Source organism: Hemicordylus capensis, chromosome 2 (assembly GCF_027244095.1).
Source record: "Hemicordylus capensis ecotype Gifberg chromosome 2, rHemCap1.1.pri, whole genome shotgun sequence".
Classification (NCBI taxonomy): domain Eukaryota; kingdom Metazoa; phylum Chordata; class Lepidosauria; order Squamata; family Cordylidae; genus Hemicordylus; species Hemicordylus capensis.
In genome coordinates, this window is record NC_069658.1 from 397,079,081 (window position 1) to 397,100,540 (window position 21,460).

At 46.1% G+C, this 21,460-nt stretch overlaps 1 protein-coding gene across 4 annotated transcripts in view; it reads left to right on the forward strand.

The window, feature by feature from the left end:
• Nucleotides 1-21,460, forward strand: part of CACNA1G (calcium voltage-gated channel subunit alpha1 G) — a 492,338-nt gene that overhangs the window by 209,877 nt on the left and 261,001 nt on the right. For all 4 annotated transcript variants that reach the window (XM_053297969.1, XM_053297972.1, XM_053297970.1 and 1 more), the window contains exon 4: nucleotides 20,676-20,773. In XM_053297969.1, the coding sequence (XP_053153944.1) occupies nucleotides 20,676-20,773 (98 nt within the window). The remainder of the gene's footprint in view (nucleotides 1-20,675; nucleotides 20,774-21,460) is intronic.

The window sequence follows — 21,460 nt, forward strand, 5'->3', positions numbered from 1 at the left end:
GGCTCCATCCTCTGAGGGGAAGATCTTACAGTGCTCACACTTCTAGTCTCCCATTCATATGCAACCAGGGCATACCCTGCTTAGCTAAGGGGACAAGTCATGCTTGCTACCACAAGATCAGCTCTCCTTTCCTTAGTGTTCAAAGCAGAACTCAAGATACCTAGTGTTCTGCTTTGATTTGAACCCTCCCCTTCCTGCTTTGGTAAACTTACATAAATTATGTAGGTTTTTAACTTTATTATGTCCAGAAAAGCATTTTGTGGAATATAGTATATTTTATGAGGGGTGGGGTGTTATGTGGCATGATATGGGCATTATTGTGAAGGATTTGTCATCAAAGGATGGATGGGAAGCTTTATGGAGTTAAAAAAAAACCTTGACTTCTCACTGTTTGAAGATGCACCTAGACCGTCTGTTTTAAAAATTTAATTAGTATGCACATTGTATCTATCAAACCACTTTCTGCCCTTATGAAGGATGACAATCTGTTCTTTTTTTGAAAAACAAGTGAAAAGCTCCTATTAGCAAATAGAAAGCCTGATTATTCTACAATCTGCTGCACAATTGCAGTCGCATTGATTTCTAGCTTCTGGTTATAGCTGAAGCATATCTCTCAGTGGTGGCGGTGGCTGCTTCTTGGGGCTGGGGTGTGGAGGGGAGGGGAGGGAGCCAGGGGTAACCATAGGCAGGCTAATAGTAGGCAGGTCCAACCCTACGTTAGAAAGAACTAGCCCATGGTTTTGTCCAGACAAGTTGTTTGCTTGTCTCAGCCAAGATCTCCATCATTTACACCAGCACTTGGCAGCTGGCTATTTAGTGCTGATTTAGTGCTAAATTTGCCCCTTGCCTGTGAGTAAAGGAATCCTGCCCTTAGAGTGGTTCATGGTGAGGGTCAGTGTGGAAAGTAGCAATGCCCCTCCTGTCTCTCAAGACCCTGTGCCTCTTTCCCCCCTCAGTAGCTCCATCCATTCTTCTATCAGCATTGCTTCCACTTCTCCCCCTCCTTGCATTCTCGCCCTCTCCTCCTCACCCCATGCAGGACTAGGCTAAGAAGATAAACTAAAGTTGGGAGGGGTTGGAGCTTTGAATGCCTGTTTGCAGGTAGCACCTGCATACACACGTTTCACACTGCTTGAAAATACCACAATGTATTTGGCCACACACACAAATCCCACTAGTTTCCTTTCTTCTCACAAATACGCACATACAGTACATCCTTTTTCTTCATTTTAAGCAAGCCTTATTTCTCCCTTTCTCACAATATAATGGGATATGTTCTTGGGCTGCAATCCTATGCACACAGCTGTTACTTGCGAGTAAACTCCAATGAGCTCATTAAGGCTTTACTTGGAATAAATTGTACAGAATTGGCTGCAGTTCTGTGCAGTTCATTTACTTGAGACAATCTCAAGTAGATTTATCAGATTTGAAAATTAAACTATATGAATCACAAACCTGTCCAAAGAACTTCTGCTGAGAACCTCTCCTTTCAATACTACTACCACTCAATGCCCACGCCCCACCCAGTAAAACACAAGATCACCAACCAACAACAAACAAGGACTGATAGAGTGGTGTTGCTACTTGACTATTTTGGACTGGACAGATTTCGAATCTGTGCCTGTTAGGTTGCCCATGAAGAGAAGGCAATCATCTCAGAATCCTTAAAAAAAGAAAAACACATATTTCTGCATAAAAGACACACACATTTCAAACAGGATAAGTCTGAAGTTATCCAATTAGTAATTTCAGTTAAAATGCTCTATTTGGATGGAAGCTATAACCCCCTCCATCTTTTTCACCCTCAAGATTGGTGAGAGAGTAAAAGAAAGAAAAGGGAGCTAGCAAGAGGCTTTGCTTAAAGTCCCAGAACAAGAGCGAAGTCAGGGGGCTGCTTGCTTGTTTGCCTACCCAGAGGAACGGCCAGTTCACCATATCTTCTGCTTTCTCTCTCATTCTCTAGATCCCTGAATGCCGCCAAGATTTGCTAGTGGCATTTTTTTTTAAGGAAAAGAAGAGAACTCTCAGTAAATACCAGAGAAATTCAATACCTCCCACAGGCTTGGTCAAGGCACCGAGTGAGGAGAAAAGGGCTGGCTTCCCTCTGGAGAAGGGGAGGCTGGAGAAAGGTAGCCAGGGCTCCATCCTGTTCTGAACTCCATTGGCTTGCAGACTGGGTGCTCTCATTTTGCATACAAATCTCCACAGAGTCTGCTCAGCCTGCCTAGAAGGACCCTGGGATTTTGGAAATCAGATTACTGGACTGGCTTTGTTTGCCACAGACGAACTGCAGTTTGTCTACAGTTGCCAGCAGTTCGTCTGATGGCTACTCTGGAACAGGCCTTCACTGTTGCTGCCCCGAGGCTTTGGAATGCGCTCCCTGATGAAAGAAGAGCCTCCACATCTCTTTTTAAAAGGCAGTTAAGACACACTTGTTCACCCAGGCTTTTAATTAGATTTGCAGTTTTTAATATTGTGTTAAAATTTAAATTTTAATGTTTTAACTTTTTAATTTGTATACTGCCCAGAGACATAAGTTTGGGGCTAAATGTGCTTGATAGATAGATAGATAGATAGATAGATAGATAGATAGATAGATAGATAGATATGGTCAGACTATGTGACCATTGATAGATGGATAGATGGTCAGAATAAGTACCTGTAAGCTATTTTGACTTTTGATTGGTTGGGGGCAGGGCTAGACTCTGCCCACCCTTGTGGGGGCAGGGGGAGAAAGGCACATCCTGATTGGTCCTGGTGCACTCAATATGTAATTTGGGAAGTGACTAAGTATGGTAATCACTTCATTTGGGGGCAATGGATCTTACTGAACACCCTAAGAGGAAATGCTTTACAAAGGAATGTAAAATAAAAAAGGTCAAGAGCCAGTGCCATCTGCTGGCAAGCAGCAGAAGTGCAAGAGCAATATTCAAGCAAGAGAGACAGAGTCAGAGAGGAAGAGATGATATGTTTGGTGTGAGACTGGGGGGCTTGCAAGAATGGGGGCTGGCATGGAGAGGGGCAATGCCCTCTCTGCCCCAAATGAGAGGCCTCCATTGCTCTAATGAATGGTATTCAATAGATGGAGAAAGAACAACACTATTTTAAAATGTTTTGTTAAACAATTTCCTTCAGCAATTTAGATTCTTGAGTGATTGTGTGAAATCTCAAATTCTTTATAATGTGTTTCTTGGAGCTGAGCTGAGCATTAGACAATATCAAACAATAAAGCCCTGCTAGGTTTGTACCAACTCAGACTGCAGGTGTGGGAAGCACACGTGTGAATGCTACTTCCTCCACATACGAAGTTAGGATGTCAAGGAGAAGGATTCTAGCCTAACCACCTCCCTGATGCGCAAGTTGACATGAACTGAAAATGAGTAGTTATACAAAGCTACTGCTAAAAGCCAATTTGCATAACTATTTTTAGCTGATGAGAATGATTCTGGGGGTCTGAAGCATGGATCCTCAAATTAGAGATGTGCACAAACCTCAGTTCTTGCAGCGGTTCATGCAGCGGCACCTTTAAAAGTGAGTAGAGCCTTACGTGTGTTTCTACTGTGGCACTCCCCCCAACAACCTGTGCATGGCACCGGCACACACATAGTCTCCGCTCATGCATGCAAGCCGTTTTCATGGACAGCTACACCATACTGACCACACAAATTACTTCTGTGCATGCGCGGAGGCCATGTGCAAGCCGAGGCCATGCACGTTCTGTTGGGGGAGCATCGCAGCAGCAGGAAGCTGCATGGGCTGGTGGGTAAGGACCTGCAGGGTAAGGACCTGCTCTACTCACTTTTAAAGGTGCCACCTTCAAATCACTGAACTAGTTCATGGTTGGGCTGAACTGGCATGAACCAGTTCATATTCTTACTGCAGCACAAACCAAGGTTTGTGCATATCTCTACCCTCTATGTAGTTGGACTACAAGTCCCATCACCTGCTGGCACAATGGCCAAATGCTTTTGTGGCGGGGGATGATCGGAGTTTTAGTCCAACAACATTTGGGGAGTTACATTTCAGAATTTACAGTTTGCTCATTGCAAAGCCAGATTTTACAACTCCTTGACTCTACACACTTCTCAGTGGCACAGTAAAACAAGCAAACAAAAATAGCATATTGATCACATGCAGCTCCCCTTCCTCCTCTCTTCGCTTCCCTCTTTCTCCTTCCCTTTCTTTCCTGCCTTCTGATGATTCCTGAGGAAGGGGTGGAAGATTGTGGGAGGGAGAAGCAAGGAGGGATTGTTCTTGTAGTGAGATTAAGAGGGAACAAGGCCATGGGAAGTGGAAAAGAACAGGGAAGATGGAAGCAACTGTGTTTGCTATTATCATTGAAAAATGTGTGAAAGCTGAAAAGGATTTAAACAAAAGAAGGGGGTGTGCATTTAACAGAGTGAACTGTGATGTAGAGTATAAACCCAGCATAATTGTCAGGTTTCTGTGGGAGGGCTTCTAGTCCTGTCTCTGGAACCTGTGCCACTGGAGCAGTTCACAGGGAAAAGGACTGACTGGCCTGAGCCTTCCTGCTCCGTGTCACATCCCGATCCCCAGCCGTAACAGAAATGGAAACTGCAGCCCAAGTAGAATCAGGTGATTTGGGGAGCTAGTAAGGAACTTTCCTAAGCTTGGGGAAGAAATAGTGTCATGTTATCAGATCCTGTCCCTTTTAAAATATGGCTCTGGCTAGAAAAGAATTCCAAATAGAAATGAGAAGATTTGGTGAATCACGTAAGTATGCTCCATTATTTCAAAGGGAATTGTGGGAAATTTATATTGAAAGAGCACTTCAAAGTTGATGAGAGCTGGAAGATGGGCTTTACCACTCAAATAATATAATTTCTGCATCTAAAAGTATAAGATCCTGAACCATTTAGGATGAACTCTTATGTCTCCAAATACTCAGAATTCTCAGTGCTTCTTGGTGAATATCCATGGCAGAATTATGCTGTATTCTGATTTTCGGTCTCCTTTCAGTTTTGGTTGTGGTTACTTCAAATGTCTCCTTAAACCAGTCACTATTTTTCAAACAGGGGCCATTTTGGCAAAAACACCTTCCATGTGAGAGCCATTTCCCACTGAAAGTACTTCTGCACAGTACTGCACTTTTTTCAGGGCTGGGAGGGCCCTTTAAGAGAGACGAAGGGCCCTATAAGAGAGCCCTATAAGGAAAGTGCGGCCCTTCCCATCACACCATACATGTTTTCCAAGATGGTGCAGGGGTTCCCTTAAAGGAGCTCCCAGGACTGGGCAAGGCATGGCACTGCATGGTGGAAATGGTCACCTCCTGATGATACCAGGGCATCAGCTGAAGCTTCATGCTTTACGTAGGCCCAATAAACAACTGGTCAGGAGCCGTGTTTGGGGTTGATGAGAGCAGCTTCTGGCTCCTGAATGAAGAAGAATGAAGAATACTGCCTTAAACAAACAAAAGAGGCAAGAGACAGGTTGGACACAACAGTACGGATATACAAAGCAGTCCACATTACGTTATATACTTGGTTCCATATAGTGTATTGAGTGATAGCATATAGTAGTGGTTTTTATCTTTGTCTTAGGAGACTTTGGGTTTACTTACCAAAGGTACTTTAATGATGGGCAAGCTAATGAAAGATGACTTGCCCCCTGCTACCAGTCTTCCCCCCGCAATATGCCAATGCAGGGGAGTGATTTTGTATATCTAGGGCTCATTCTCAACTCATCTGGGGTGCCAATGAGTCTCACACTGGGCTTGGCCAATGTGATCTAAGCTTGGGCCCTAGAACATGGAACATACCTCAGAATCATCTGCAGTGCACACAATATCATGTGGGGGTTCTTTGGCAGACATACCAATGAGGAAAATATTCTTTGAAGGTAAAAGATGGGAATCAACTAATTATGTTCCAAAAAAAAAAGCAATGAACAGTGGTAATGCATCCTCCCAACTCTGTATAGATGAAAACTGGGGCAACATTCGGACTAGTTAGTAATGACTAAGCACTTTTGCAATCAGTGAGAGAAACTAATCATGACTAACCTAAGTACCATTAATTCCAAGGGGATTTACTCATGATAAGCTTATCTAGATGTTGCCAGGGATTGTCTCTTGTGTACTTTTAATCTCTGCCTGCTGTATACAAGCTTTTGTTTTGTATGTTAGTAAACTGATCATAAACATTTCCTTTTTATGGCCACTTTGTTAACACAGTGGAAAGGAAACTAGTGTTGCATCCTACAGTTTTTAAGAAAGGCCATTCCCCAAAGGCAGTGATTTACCATGGACATGTACAAGGAAACAGGGCCTGTTGCTGGTTAATGGAGACAATTGGATAGTATGTAACGACAGAAGTATCAGCATTTCAATGATCACTGTTTAAATGGATAGATCATAAATGTTTCTAAATCAGTTCAGTCCCTAAACTACTGTGAGAAATTTCAAAATCCTGTATATCCAGAGCAAAGAGCATCCTCAGTAGACAAACAATAACATTATATTACTGTAAGAGTTGTTATATGTCTATGCTCGTTGGGTAAAATTTAAAATACATGCTGGTGGAGGGTGGGTGGCAGATTGTTAACTGAATGAAGCAAGTCTTAAACATTCTGTTATTTCAAGCTAGGTTTCAGCATTTGTTTGGTCTCCAGACATATAAGACACAAATGATTTAGAAAAGTTCTTCCAGTAGCATATACAGGAAATGCAACATTTACTGTTTTGTTCAGGTCCTGAGTCTTTCTTGTGAGTTGTAGAACATTCTCAAATTGTGGTGTGTGGCATTTAAAGGGAGATATTAGCCTTTGCTGCTCATTCACATCCCCCCTTTCACCTTCATGCCCACATTATCTTTCTTTGGGGGCTTTGCTTGTACTTCAAAGATCTGAGGCCCAGACCCACAGCCCCTCTTTTGATAATTAAACTTAATCATGCCTCCCCCACAAGAATAATTACATCTGACTCCTCCCCAAAGAGAAACTGGAGGAGGCAAGTGCTGTATTGGGGACTGAAGTGTCTGTTTTCCCCCAGCACAGCTGCTTTTAGTGGGCAGATAGAGAGGAGAAGCAGCAGCAGCAGCAGCAGGCTACTACAGCCCATCCCCATTCGAGAAGGAGGTTGCTGTTGAGATTTCTTGGCTCTGAGCCTTCATTGGGGGCCTGAGCCCCATGGATCAGCCACTAATGACATCTGTCTTTCTCCAACATTTACTCCTCCCTCCCTCCATCGCTTTCCTTAGCTGTACAGGGTACTGTATTCTCAGTTTTTGGTGCAGGCCTGGCCCAAACCCCCGGTACCTGAGGTGACATGGTGATTCACTGCCTCCCACCCTGTGGCGGGCAGAGCACACCACTCTCTGATTTCTGCCCAGCCCCGTCTGCAGTGCATGCACAAATTTTCCCTTCATCCTATCCCAATAGTTTCAGTCCCATCCACAGTGTGGCAGTTTCCCCACCCCACCCCCATCTCCCCTTATCTGATCATGGCAGCAATAGCAGCCACACTGCCAATTTTCGTACTCCTCCTCCTCCTCCTCTCTGCCTTTTGAAAAGGCAGGGTGTCACGAACAGTACCCTGCTTTCTCGGCCTGGATACTGCCCGTGGGGGGATCTGTACCGAAACTAGTAAGGTTACCCAGCTTTTAACTAAATGGACCAATTTTAATGAGGAATATGTTCCTTCCTCTCTTTCTTTCTGTTCAGCTTTTGCTGTTACCAATAACTTTTGCCATTACTGAATTATCCCAATAGTATAGCTGAGGGTCGCACTAGAGAAAAGTAAAATGCAATTGATACAGATTTAACCATACAAAACCATTTATTTGAGTACAACAAGCTTTATGATTTCTCTCTGCCAAAGCAGGGACACACACTCATATTGGTTTTCTTAATACAAGGCTTGGCAATTATTACAACCAGACATCAACAACTGGCAATAGTTTGACACTGTTGAGCAGATAGATCAACAATATGACTAAGGTCTTGACACTTGGATTGACTCTCACCTATTCAGGTCTATTGACTCAGATCCTATTCTACCCAGTTCCTCCCTGGAACCCCTCTAGTTCCAGAGCAGACCATATCTAAATGTCCGGTTTTTCCAGGGTTTTTAAATTTATACTTGCCCCTCTCCACTCCATTCCAAAGAAGCCCCGTCTGGAATCCCTCCCGGAGGGTGGTTCCCTGGTCTCAAACGATGATTGACAGATCTGGTGCTGCTGCCAACCATCACACCGGGGAAGGAGACAGAGTGGAAGGAAGGTTGTGGAGGATCCCACACTTTCTTCCACTCCATTTCCTACCACCCCCTGCTTTGCAGGTAGTGGATGAGTGGGAAGAGAAAGAGTGACATCGTAATGCATTATTGCATTAAAATTAATTAATAAAAAATAATGAAAGCAATTATTAGTTATTTGTGGATCTTTTCCCCTCATCAAGTGACCCACAATTTTAACTAAGGATAGTGGCCATAAAATAGACCCTATCCCTGCTCAGTCACTGGGGCAACTGGAGTATATCATAAATGATCTAGAAGTTGGAGGCTAAGCAGCGATGTGGCCACATTTGCAGATGGCATTAAACTATTCAGGATAGTAGAATCCAGAACAGATTGTGAGGAGCTCCAAAAGGATTTCTCCAAACTGGGTGAGTGAGCAACAAAATGGCAAATGTGGTTCAGTGTAAGTAAGTATGAAGTGATGCATATTGGGGCAAAACCCTCCAATCCTCTATAATAAAATGGTTAGGTGTAATCCCATGTCTGCCCGTGTCTTTCTCGGATGTTCTGGGCATGCGCGGAGCGCATGCCTAGAACGTCCGAGAAAGATACGGCCGCAGAGACACGGTGGCCATGTTGGCTCCCGTAAAGGGGGAAGGGGAAGCGGGGACCAGGGAGGGCAGAGGCGGCAGCGGCGGGAACGGCCCTGGCGCTGAACCAAAGGAGAAGCGGGGACATGGAGGGGTGAGGAGGTGGTGGAGGAAGCTGGCCGAGGCGGCAGCGAAGCCGCGGCCTGGCGGTGCGGAGCAAAAACGGTGGCAACGGGACCAGCAGAGGCGGCGGCAGTGGGTCCAGGCCAGCTGCGGGGATAGAAGAGGCAGCGGCGGGTCTGGCCCGCCCACCAAAAAGAACAGGGGCAGCGGCGGCTGCAGGGAAGGGAAAGATGCCGGGGGCCCGGGCACAGGAAGGCCGGAGGCGGCCACGAGGAGGGCAGAGGTGGTGGCGGCGGGTCCAGCCCAGCTGCTGGAAGAGGAGAGGCGGCGGCGGCGGGTCGGGACCCGGGCGCCGAAAACAACAGAGGCAGCGGAGGAAGCCAGGCGAGGGGGAGAGGGCAGGCCGAGCGCGGGGGAGGAAAGACGGCGACAGAGGCCGCCCTACTAGTGCCCGTTATTTTAACAGGCTTGAAAATACCGGTTTCACGTATTCACTGATGGATTCTGAGCTGTTGGTGACTGACCAGGAGATGGATCTTGGGGTCGTGGTGCACAGCTCATTGAATGTATTGACTCAGTGTGCAACAACTATGAAAAAGGCAAATTCCATGATCGGAATCATTAGGAAAGGGACTGAAAATAAACATGCTAATATTATTATGCCCTTATACAAATCTATACAAATTATATTATAACTAGTATTTTTAAGCCCGTTATTATAGCGGGCGCTAGCTTTCTCTCCCGTCTTTAAGTGCTCTTCATCTGTTTTCCCCTTTTGTTTTGTGTGTGGGTTTTTTTGGGGGGGGGGTTGTTTGTTTTACCTCTCTCTCTCTCTCTCTCTCTCTCTCTCTCTCTCTGTCTCTCTCTCTCTCTCTCTCTTTATTTCTTTCTCTTAGTCCTTTTTTCCTCCCCCCCCCCTTCTCCCTTGTCCCTGTGTCTCACCATCTTTTTGTTGTTGTTGTTGTTGTTTGTTCCGGGTCCTCACCGCTGTTTCTTCTTTAAGGGCCAAATTGGCCCATGCAATTGCCGCCGCGGCTGCCGTGGCTGACTGCCTGCCCGGCCTCCCAGCTGCCGGAGACCTCCTTACGCGATCATACCCGCAACAGTCGGTCCATCTGAAGCCGTATTTTGAAGAGGAGAGAGGAGCTCGCAAGCAGAGCACCTCTCTCTGCAAAATCTCTTCCCGAAGTGGCGCTTTCATAGCGCCATTTCGGGCAGAGGCTTTGAACAGAGAGGAGCTCTGTTTGCGAGCTCCTCTTTCCTCTTCAAAATATGGCTTTTGATGGCCCGACTGCTGCGGGCCTGATTGGGTAAGGAGGTCTCGGGCAGCTGGGAGGCCGGGTGGGTGGTCGGCGGCGGCAGCCGCGGCGGCAATTGCATGGGCCATTTTGGCCCTTTATCATGGTGGGGGGGGGAGCGGGGAAGCAGGAATTGGGCAGGAATCTTTCCCTTCCCGGTGTCAGCCCCGGTGTCCTCTTCCCTCCCGCCTCCCAGAGTGCCGCCCCCGCCAGCAAGATTGCTGCCCGACCCCGCCATCTTTCCCTTCCCGGTCTCCGTCTCAGCCGGCCCCTTTTAGTGCTGCCCGCCCCCGTTGTCTTTCTTTTTTCCTCCGGGCGGACAGACGCGGCAGTAATAGAAACGGCCATCATGGCCGCCTGGTGTCAGCGGTCGCCTCCCACAGTGCCGCCCCCGCCAACACCCTTCTCGTTGTCAGGCATCTTTCCCTTCGGCAGCAAGAGACCCGGCCAGCATGGCCGCCTGGACTGTCGCATTCCACAGTGCCGTCCCCGCCGTCAATCTTCCCGGGCAAGGGCCCCTAAATCCCCCCCCCCCCCGCCCGGCTTTGGCGGCGGCGCCAGGCCTCGGCCGGCTTTCCCCGCCACCTCTGCTCCCTGCCCGGCCTCGGCGGCGCGGCCAGGCTTCGGCCATGGCTCCGCCGCCTTGGCCGCGCCGCGTTCTCTGGGCGAGGCGTCGGCTCCACCGCTGCCTCGGCTAGTTTCCCCGCCGCCTCTTCCCAAGTTTTTCCCCGTGGCCGCCTTTGTCCACTCCGCGGCTGGGCAAAGCATCAAACATGGCCGCCTGTTGCTTGTCTCTGTTTCTGCCTCGGCCGTCCTGTGCATGCGCTCCGCGCATGCCCAGAACGGCCGAGGGAGGCACGAACACACGACTTGGTGTCCGTCCACGGATGGACACCAAGGCTTTTATTAGAGAGGATGCCCTTATACAAATCTGGCCACATTTGGAGTACTGCATACGGTTGGGGTCACCATATCTTAAGAAGGATGTAGAAGTGGAAAAGGTGCAGCAGAGGGCAACCAAGATGATCAGGGGCCTGGAGTACCTTCCTTATGAGGCAAGGCTACAACACCTGGGGCTGCTTAGTTTGGAAGAGAGGCAACCATGAGGAAACATAGTAGAGGTTTATAAAATTATGCATGGAATGTGCAGAGAGAAAATTTTCTCTCACAACACTAGAATTAGGGGTCATCCTATGAAACTGATGGCCAGGAGATTTAGGATTTTATTGGTCCTAAATTAATATATTGATTAATTAATAGATTGATAATCTATTGAATTCTCTGTCACGAGATGTGATGAGCACTAGTTTGGATGGTTTTAAAAGGGGCTTAGATAAATTCATGGAGCAGAGGTCTATCAATGGTTACTAGTCAATGACTATAGGCCACCTCCAGCCTCAGAGACAAGATGCCACTAAATAACAGTTGCAGGGGAGCAACATCAAGAGAGGGGACATGCCCTCACCTCTTGCCTGTGGGCTTCCTAGAGGCATCTGGTGGGCCACTGTGTGAAACAGATGCTGGCCAAGATAGGCCTTGGGCCTGATCCAGCAGGGATGTTCTTATGAGTGCACGCCAGCCCCAAACAAATATCAAGTCCTCTGCTCTCTCTAAATCTCTGTTGCTTTCAGGCTGAAATCCTAGGTATGCTTACTTAGGAGTAAGACTAACAAGATGGGAACACTGTGGGAATATTTCCAACTAAACATGCATAAGATGGTTCTGTAAGGTAGTTTCAGAGAGGACAGATAATGACCCCCTTGGAGAAGAGGGAACTGACCCACAGAGTGGCCTTCTGCCTTTCTGGGATGCTGTTGCTGCAGGATACCTACCTGCGGGCCAACAAAAAAGTCCCCACTGGCCGGATCTGGGCCCCAGGCCTGTTTTAGTAAAATACAAGGTGGTGTGCAAACAGTCTTTAACTAAGTAAGGTTTGCAGTAAAAAGAAAAAGAACTCTGGAACTTGATAATTCTGCTCCTTAGGTGCCTCCTATAGTTGGGTGATCTTACAAGTATTTTCTGGCTATCTAGACAAACAATTACCTGATGTGCACTCATTTTGCATGCAAACTGCATATATCCAATTGCCTGTCTGGCATTTCTGGAACCCCATCCTTTAAGATAAGCCGATGTGTCTGAGCCAACTAACTGTTTGACGAAATGTGCAACAGCTGGGGTAGAGGGAGTGGGGGAAATTTCATCTGTATATGAGTGTGCATATGTAAATAACCATTATAGCTGGCTTTCCCACATTACCATGAGACCAAACATAATTTTAACACTAGTGTGTTCCTTTTGCCCGTTCTGATTCATGTTTTTCCATTTACATGGTGCTGCTTGCTTTGTTCTTTAATAACTTCAATATATAAGAGTGAGCAACAATACTGAGGCAGACTGATAGTTCACCTAAATCCATCCTCTAGTGGCCCATATTGGTTGCTTCAGAAAATAGGTAAAGGGAGCAGAGCAATTCTAGCAAGACTGATTTCCCCCAGATTTCCATCTTTCCATCTGGCTTCCCCCACCTGGTGTATCAGAACACAAGCTCCAGGATGAACAGTGGTGGATTAACCTTTTTGCTGTCCATAGGCAAAAAGGTTTTAGCTGCCCCTAAAAAAAAAAAAAAAAAGTGCAGTAGCTGCGGGGAGGGGGGCGAGAGGAGCTCCCCCCCTTTTACTTGAAGAAGAAAGCGGCGGCAGTAGCTGTGGGGAGGGGCGACTGGGCGAGGGGAAAGTTTCCCCTTTTGCCCCCCTAAAGTTTGGAGTTGGCGGCTGGCTGCAGGGAGGGTGGGGGGGGCCAAGGAGGGGAAAGTGCCTGTTTTTTACCATGTGAAAAGCCCGCTGACACTATGCTGGCAGCAGTGAGCTCCTCCCGCCCGCCCAGTGCCTGACTGCACACAGGGGCTCTGCTATCCATAGCCTAGACTGCTGTGGATATCAGGGCTACAGAGCCCCTGTGTGCAGTCAGGCACTGGGCAGGAGGGAGGAGCTCACTGCTGCCAGCATAGTGTCAGCGGGCTTTTCACATGGTAAAGAACAGGCACTCTCCCCTCCTTGGCCCCCCCACCCAGCCCTCCCTGCAGCCAGCCGCCAACTCCGAACTTTAGGGGGGCAAAAGGGGAAACTTTCCCCTTGCCCGGTCGCCCCTCCCTGCAGCTACTGCTGCCGCCGCCACTTTTTTCTATCTTCTTCTTCAAGTAAAAGCGGGGGGGGGAGCTCCTTTTCCCCTCGCTCCCCACAGCTACTGCCGCTCTTCAAATTATGCTGCCATAGGTGGGTGACTCTCCTGCCTCTGCCTTAATCCGCATCTGAGAATGAAAGCACATTTCCAGATTCATTTTGGCTGCTAGACAGTCCATGTGCTGGAACACTGATATGGGGCAGAGCAGGGGCATAGGAAGGTTGGAGATGGCCCTCCTTGGACACATGCCCCTGTGGCTCCCCTACCCTGCTGCTTGCCTTTGTTGCTCACTGCTGCCCACCCCCATCTGTCTGCTGCCACTGCACGGCGCCTACCTATTGTGCTCAGCCCCCAACGCCACACCCATGTGGTGTGATGTCATCAGACTGTGTCATGCTCCATCACAAACAGGGCTGCGAATGGTGAGGTGGGAGAGGGTGAGTGCAGGGATGGGGGCAGGTCACACAGTGGCTACCTCTTGGGGCCAAGCTCTGTGCTCAGCCCAAACTGCATATCGATGGCTCATATTGCGTCAACAGGGCTGCCTGTACTCTCTGGTGGGCAAGTGGTATGCAGGCCCTGGAGGCTGGTGGCCCAGAGACATTTGTCCTCCTTAGTTCCATTATAGCTATGCACCTGGGACAGAAGGAGATGACAGGATTTTGCTTGTTTACATAATTATTTTTAAAATGCAGAATCAGAAGCTTTTTTAAAAAATACTTTTCTTTTTAAAACCAACATTGTTCGGTTTGAAATATTTATATACCACTTTTAACCCCAAAAGGCTCCTATCCCCAAAAGGCTTACAAACTAAAGAAAAGCACACCAGCCACTGGAAAGACACTTCACTGGGTTTGACACTTCACAGTTGCTCTCCCCCTGTTAAATATAAGAGAACCACCACTTTAAATGGAGACTCATATTTATCGGCTGTGTGTATGTGTTTACACTCGTGCACATGTATACGCGCGCACACACACGCACACACACACACACTGGTGAAGCGGGCTTTCTGTTTGTAAGTATTCCTCATTTACTACAAAATGACCATGCACTCTCCCTTCAATCATTGCTAGCTGATGTCCAGAAGGGTTTATGTGTTTAGAAAAATGTATTTATATCTGCAGCACTTAAGCTTTTTCATGTTTATGTTTTTTTAAAATTTCTTAAGTGAGTTCCATGGAAATCCAGCATGGATTGTAATGAAGTGAACGGAAAAATGTAGCTTGCTCATTACTTCATAATTCAGTGAAAGTCTGGACTTTCTGACTTGAACAGTACCCAAGAAAACAGCCAAAGTTGTCAGAAGGATTCCCCATGCTTTTCCAATGCGAGAGTTTTCCAGCATTTTCCAGCAAATTAATACATTTCCCCATGATTTTCATTTTCATTTTTTCTGGGAGGCTTAGCAAGGTCTGGAACATACCTGTGAAAATGGCATGTTTCTATTTTTCATGGTTTGGTCTGGGAGTTTCATGTCAGTCAGTTAGTGAGCAAGTCAGTGAGTGAGCGAGGCCCAGGCTGCTTTGTATATAGATTCATATGCAGTGGTATAACTACGTTGGCGGCAGCCTGGGTTCAAAAGTTTTAGTGGCCACAGCCACGCTGCCAGCTCCCCCTCTTCCCACAGCCATATCCTCACCAGCTGCCTCTAATGATATCTGTCCGTTTTGCAAGATTCTGATAGCTGAGTGCTTTACAAGATTGATTACCTGTTACAAGTAACTGTTTGTGATAATTATGCAATTTGGCAACATGCATGAGTCTCCAGACTATAATGATGTTTGGTCATAATTCAAGCCTTTTTGGATTGCATCAGATTATCTAAGTTAGGAAGGCTAGTGTAATCCTGTAATGCCTGGGGTGGGGTGGAATCTTAAAATGCTCATTTCTAGAATTAGCAAAGGACTCTTCTGAAATCCCCATTTTGAAATCACACAACCTTTGGGCAGGAGAAGAGACCTGCCAAGTCCCTAAGCAAGCTGATCAGAACCTTGCCAAGTTACTACTCTGTTGTCTGCAACACAATATTGTCATGTCAGGGGCTGATGAGCCCTGTCTCTCCGTGTGGAAACCTGTAGCCTGAACTACAGTGGCACCGCTATTTCTAAAGCTGAATTTGTCAGGTTCTCTGGCTTTGCACATAGTGCTGCTCACTGTGTTGGTTACTGCTCCAAGAACTGAAAGTGCCAGATACATCACCCTCCCAATTAAGGTAATGAGCAACAAATAATGTGCATTGCCCAAATGACAGTTGCCGATGACAAGAACCTTCAAAGGTCCATGAACAAATTTGTCTCCACTTTTCCAGAATAGAATTTGAAATACCCTAAAAATCACCTTCTTTCTGCCCACTGATTGCTTAATGCTCTTTCGGCTGATTGCCCCGCTTTGTAGGTAATAAGGATCTATGACATTCAACCTGGGAAATCTTTTAGTGTTCTTTTAAGGACACTGAAGTGTCTGATCATGGGCCTTTTCTCTTATGAACAAAAATGTAGTTCCGTAATGTGTAGATAATTGTCTTCTCCGGAAATTGAGCAGGTGCAGACACAGGAAGTGTGTGCTTCTGTAGAAGGAGCCGGGAGGCTTCTTTCTAGGTGGCACGGTGGAAGCCCCTGGGTAGAACTGTGCCCAGGAGGGACCATGCGCGGCAGCAGCCAAAATGGCGGCTGCTCGCTTTTACAGAGGCCCGAAAGGGCCAAAAAGACTAAGTTAATCCAGACGCAGCGGTGATGAGGGAGGCCGGCGGGGGGAGAGGGAACCCGCGCAGACACCACCACCACCCCGCGCGGCTACAGCAAGCCCCCCCGAAGGGGCTACAGGTAGTTACTTTTTACATTTTAATTTTTTTTTTAAAATGAAGTTTGCAGACCTGCTGGACCGGACCCGGCGGTCTGGATGGAACCGGGGGGAGTGTGTCGGTTCTATCACGAACCCCCGGACCAAACCATCAGACCGGTTCTGCACATCCCTATATCTTGCTCTGTAGAGAAAGGAAGGTCCCTTTTGTAAGTGGAATCCAAATAAATAGGTTTGTAGCAAATTCAGATTCTAGCCTGGTCTCTTCTTGTTTCATCATTTGTGTGGTGCCTGGAACTCTCCTCAGCACAGATCTTGCAGCTTATTCATATGGAGCAAGTAAATAAATAATTGTAATGAACAACTATTTCCAAATTAGTGCAGCGTGAGTGCACTATCTACAATAGAAATGTATATGTTTGATACAGTTGAACCGTTATGGATGTCTCCAGAAGAATTCTGGGCATTTGACGAGGGTGCCATCCTTAAAGAACTAGGGTTTCATTTCCTGTACCATAAGTATGCCTGCTCACTATGAAAAATGCAACTGAAAAGATATTGTTAAAAACTGGAAAATCAACTGCCTTTACCAGATGTAGTGACAATCTGAGAGTGGGGGAAAACCATTTTGGCATTATGCAAACCTCTGGTTTTTTCACCAGAACACCCAATTCCTACTTCAGCAGGCAATGCTTTCAGACCACCATTTACACATGTGGCACTCTCTTCTGCTGCACTGACTCTCTGTGGCTACAGGATTATAGTAGCTATTTTTTCACCAATGTAGGCATCTGACACGGCTCCAAATACACACTTTCTTTTCATGTTTTCCCTTGATAAGTCATGCACATGCACAAGTTGTTCATCTGCCCCTAGTCAAAATGAGCAGCTCTGATCTGATTTTGCATGCAACTTTCAAATGCACAGAAGGGACTGTAGAGTTTAAGGATTCTTCTGCTGTTCGGTAACTATCTGCACATGTGGTTTGGTACTCCTAGTGCTGAACTGAAAGCATTGCAGACAATATAGCAATAGCAATAGCACTTACATTTATATACCGCTCTATAGCCGTAGCTCTCTAAGCGGTTTACAATGATTTAGCATATTGCCCCCAACATTCTGGGTACTCATTTTACCGACCTCAGAAGGATGGAAGGCTGAGTCAACCTTGAGCCCCTGGTCAGGATCGAACTTCTAACCTTCTGGTTACAGGGCGGCAGTTTTACCACTGCGCCACCAGGGGCTCATTTCTCAATATCCCCCAAAAGAAATGTACACTGAGACACAGGATTGTATCCTTATAATTTATGCTGCCCAGCCACATCATGCCATTGTACGTCTTCAGTACACAGAGACAGGAAACCAGTATGCAGTGAGCGTAGTTGGGTGTTAGGTGGGTCTTGGATGAATGGATGGCTACATCCAATTCATCCCCCTCAGCTCTATACAAGTGCCAGGTCCTTCTTGTGAAAGAGTTTTAGTATCTCAGTAGCCTTGACTCTGTGTTGGTGGTTCACCCTTTATGCCATAGTGTTGCTATAACCCATCCACTTTCTTTTTTCCTTGTGTGTCTATGGTGTGATGTTCTACTGTTCATTAACTTGTGTTTTTCTTCTTGTTGTTGAGTTCCTAAGGGTAACCCTACAATGACATAATCTATTTCTCATAATAATTCAAACTTCCTTTATAATCTAAAAAATATGGTACTTGCTGCAGAGGAGCTTTAAAAATAAAATTTTGCTGAAATACTGGGCACTAGTAAAAGGAAACACGGTAAACCACACAGCTTCCTGGGCTGTGGTGAAATGATGGTTGTCCCATGCAGGCATAACTTTGCCTCGCCGTGGTTTCTAGGGTCATGAGGTGAAGGGGATGTCTGGAGCTGGGAATTCCTTTGTAGATGACCTTTATTTCCTACATGTACGGAAAATGTGCACACCATCATTTCCAAAGTGCAGGGCAAGTGTTTATTTTGCTACAAGTACATATATGCTCCTAAGAAATGGAATCATTTTTCAAAACCATTTTCCTTCCCAGCGCTACTAGAAAAACTACCAGCAATTAAACTACACAGTTTTTCCACTAGAACTTACTCTACGTTATATTCCTGGATACTTGTTGCTAGTGGACAGTAAGAAAAAGAAGAAGGTTGGTGAACTGAATGACTTTCAAGACAGGAGCAGTTCATCTAATAAGCTATCTTGTTTGTGTTTGCATATATACCACTTTTGGGGGTGGTGGTGGAATAGAATACTCCTTCTCAGTAAAGGTTCCTTCTATAGGATTCCTAGGATATGAGTGTCTGAGAAGTGTAAATAATAATAATATTCATAACATTCTGAAAGTTTTCATCATATAGTAAGAGGATACATCAGTGCTTGGAGCAGAGTATAACTAGGGAATATTAGGTTTAGCAGAAGGGACAGGTGTTTCTCTTATTCATTCATTCATTCATTCATTCTACACCTTTGGTATACATGGTCCATCACAAAGTTACATGTGCAAAACAGACAGGTCCCTGTTCCCAAAGAGCTTACAATCTACAGGGGTGTAACTATAATAGGGCAAGGGGAGACAGTTGTCTGGGGGCCCACTGCCTTGGGGGGCCCCCCAGAGGTAAGTCACATGACTGACTCCCCCAGCCGTGTACCCACCCGGGCCTCCTTCAGTTGTATTCATCCTCTGAAATTGATGTGAGTGTTAAGACTTGGAGCTACCAGAACAGCATGTCTTTCTCTAGTACCATTAAATGACTTGCATTGTCCACAATTTACAAAACCTTTTTAAAAAATAATTTAGGATGATGTTCTATTGTGGCACATAGAGGTGTGTGTGTGTGTGTGTGTGTGTGTGTGTACACACATATATGTAAAATAAAAAAATTTCTCTGCTTTTTGTTACCACTATTCAGCCTCATTTAAGATTTCTGTACTTCATGACCTGAGCTTCAGTGAGGGGGGGCATTTTAAAATCCTATCTCTGGGCCTACTCCAACCTTTCTACGCCCCTGACAATCTATGCTAGACAACAGGGGAAAACAACACAGTGTAGGAGGAGGAGGGACTGATATGGAGGAAAGAATGTGAGCAAATATAATAACATGTGCTTTACCATTGGGAATGAGGATTCAGGGGATATGCCAAAGACCACAGAGGACAAGTGCATTTTGAGGAGGGATTGAAGAAAGGAAGAGAGGGAGCATTAACCCCATGCTCAGGGAGGGAGTTCCATGCAGAGGGAGCAGCAAGGAAGAACTGACAGAGTTTAAGGGAGCAGAATATCTTTGGTTGGCTGAGGGTGATGGAGTTGGAAGAGTAGAGGACATAATGAGAAACAATCTGAAAAACACAATGGGACAAGGTCATGAACACAAGAGTTTGTGCTGGATATGGAAGAGGTGGGGAGATAGTGAAAGGCTCTGAGGAGCGCTAATGCATGGTCTGAGTAACAAAAGAGTTGAATGAGTTTGGCAGTAGAGTTTCGGTCAGAGGAGGGAGGTGTAAATTTATGCTTGGTGATGAAAGACTGCCACAACACTTTGCCATCAACAAAATGCCTCCCTTGGCATTATTTCCATGGTACTTGCATGTGAACATGATTCAGTGAGATTATTCATATTTATATGTACAACCACAGCTGGTTCACTCATGAGGTTGACTGAGACGGTCCCCTTGGGCAGTAGATGGACAGGGGGCACCCTGTGTTCTTCGATGCCAGCTGGGCTCCTCCAGCACCCCACCTTACCTGGCAGTACTCCCCCATTGTGGCCACTGCACCACCTCCTCCTCCTCTTCCTCTTTCCCCTACTTTAAAAAGTTTCAGTGCTCTAGCCCACACTCTTCTCTCCTCCTTCTCACTTCCACTCATTTTCCCTCTTGTTAAAACAGCAGGAGTTAGAGGAAGAGAAGGAGGGGCGGTAGTGGCAGTGCTGGCCCGCCCTTGATCAAATGGGAGCAGGTGGAGCAGTGGCAGGTACACTGCCAAGTAATGGGGGCATCTGCATGCTACAATGTAGGGAGCCTACTTGGGCCACACGGCATCATGCAAGAAAACATGGCATCTCGCAGCAGTACCATCCCACCTTATCCCCCCCCCCCAACTCATAAAAATTCTTGCATTTCTTGAATTATTTTTGAGTGGGTTGCATGTCTAGAAGTCTTCATACAAATCCTGAAATCTAAAAACTGTAACTTTTATGCTATATAAAATTCCCATTCCTGAAACTTTACAACAAAAAATCAACCCCAAAATGCAGATGATTAAAGGGGAAAGGGACTTTATAGAATAGTTTTTCTCAAGCACTTTATTCTGATATGCAAATGACCCATAATTAATTCCTCCAGGATCCTTCCTCCACAGGGGAAGGCCAGCTAGGGAATCTTTCTCTTGGCACCATGTGCAGAATGTTTGATTTGAGATTCTCGCTCTAACTCTCCCCCCCACCCCGTAAAACTCTGATGTATTCCTTTATTTGTGGCTCTTTTGCAGCATGCTGGAATACTCTCTGGACTTGCAGAATGTCAGTTTCTCAGCTGTTCGGACTGTCAGGGTACTCCGGCCTTTGAGAGCCATTAACAGAGTTCCTAGTAAGTTGAACCTCTTTTCTCCCTTTTTTTCTTCCCCTTGATACTAGCTCATTATTTCTGACAATCTGGAACTAAAAGAGTAAGTGGGACACTTTTCATCTTTTCCAGAATTCCATTTAACACGTTCACCTACTTCTCTTGACCATGCCAGCTGCTATTGTGTTTGTCATCCCATTATGTGGAGCCTGATACCTATGTGCTCTTTTTAATGAGTAGTCAATCCATCTCAGCCATCTCCTCAGAAAGAAGTGAATCATTAATCAAAGTGACAGATGAAGACTTGCTATGTTGTTTCCAAATGCATTTGCTTTTCTTGTGTGCTGCCTGACTTGCTGAACAGTGCTTTTGAATATGTCTCCATGTGAAACACTTTGTCAGAGAATGAAAAGTTAGTTTGAAGCAATCAGAAGTCATAGGAAAGAGCTGATAATGTGGGATTAGTGTGCGTAAGTGCGTAAGTGCGTGTGCATGTGTATGTGTGTGCTCACACACACATTAATGCATATCAGAATGCAATGATGCATGTCAAAGGTGGTGCCAGGGGATGATGGACACACACTCCAGTAGCTGCACCCCCCCCACCTTACCATTGCTAGACTGCTGCAGTAATTGAAGGAAAAGTGCTTTTCACATACCCATAGTACTTTTAGTCTCGATGAGTATAAAAGAAATTTCAATGTATATATA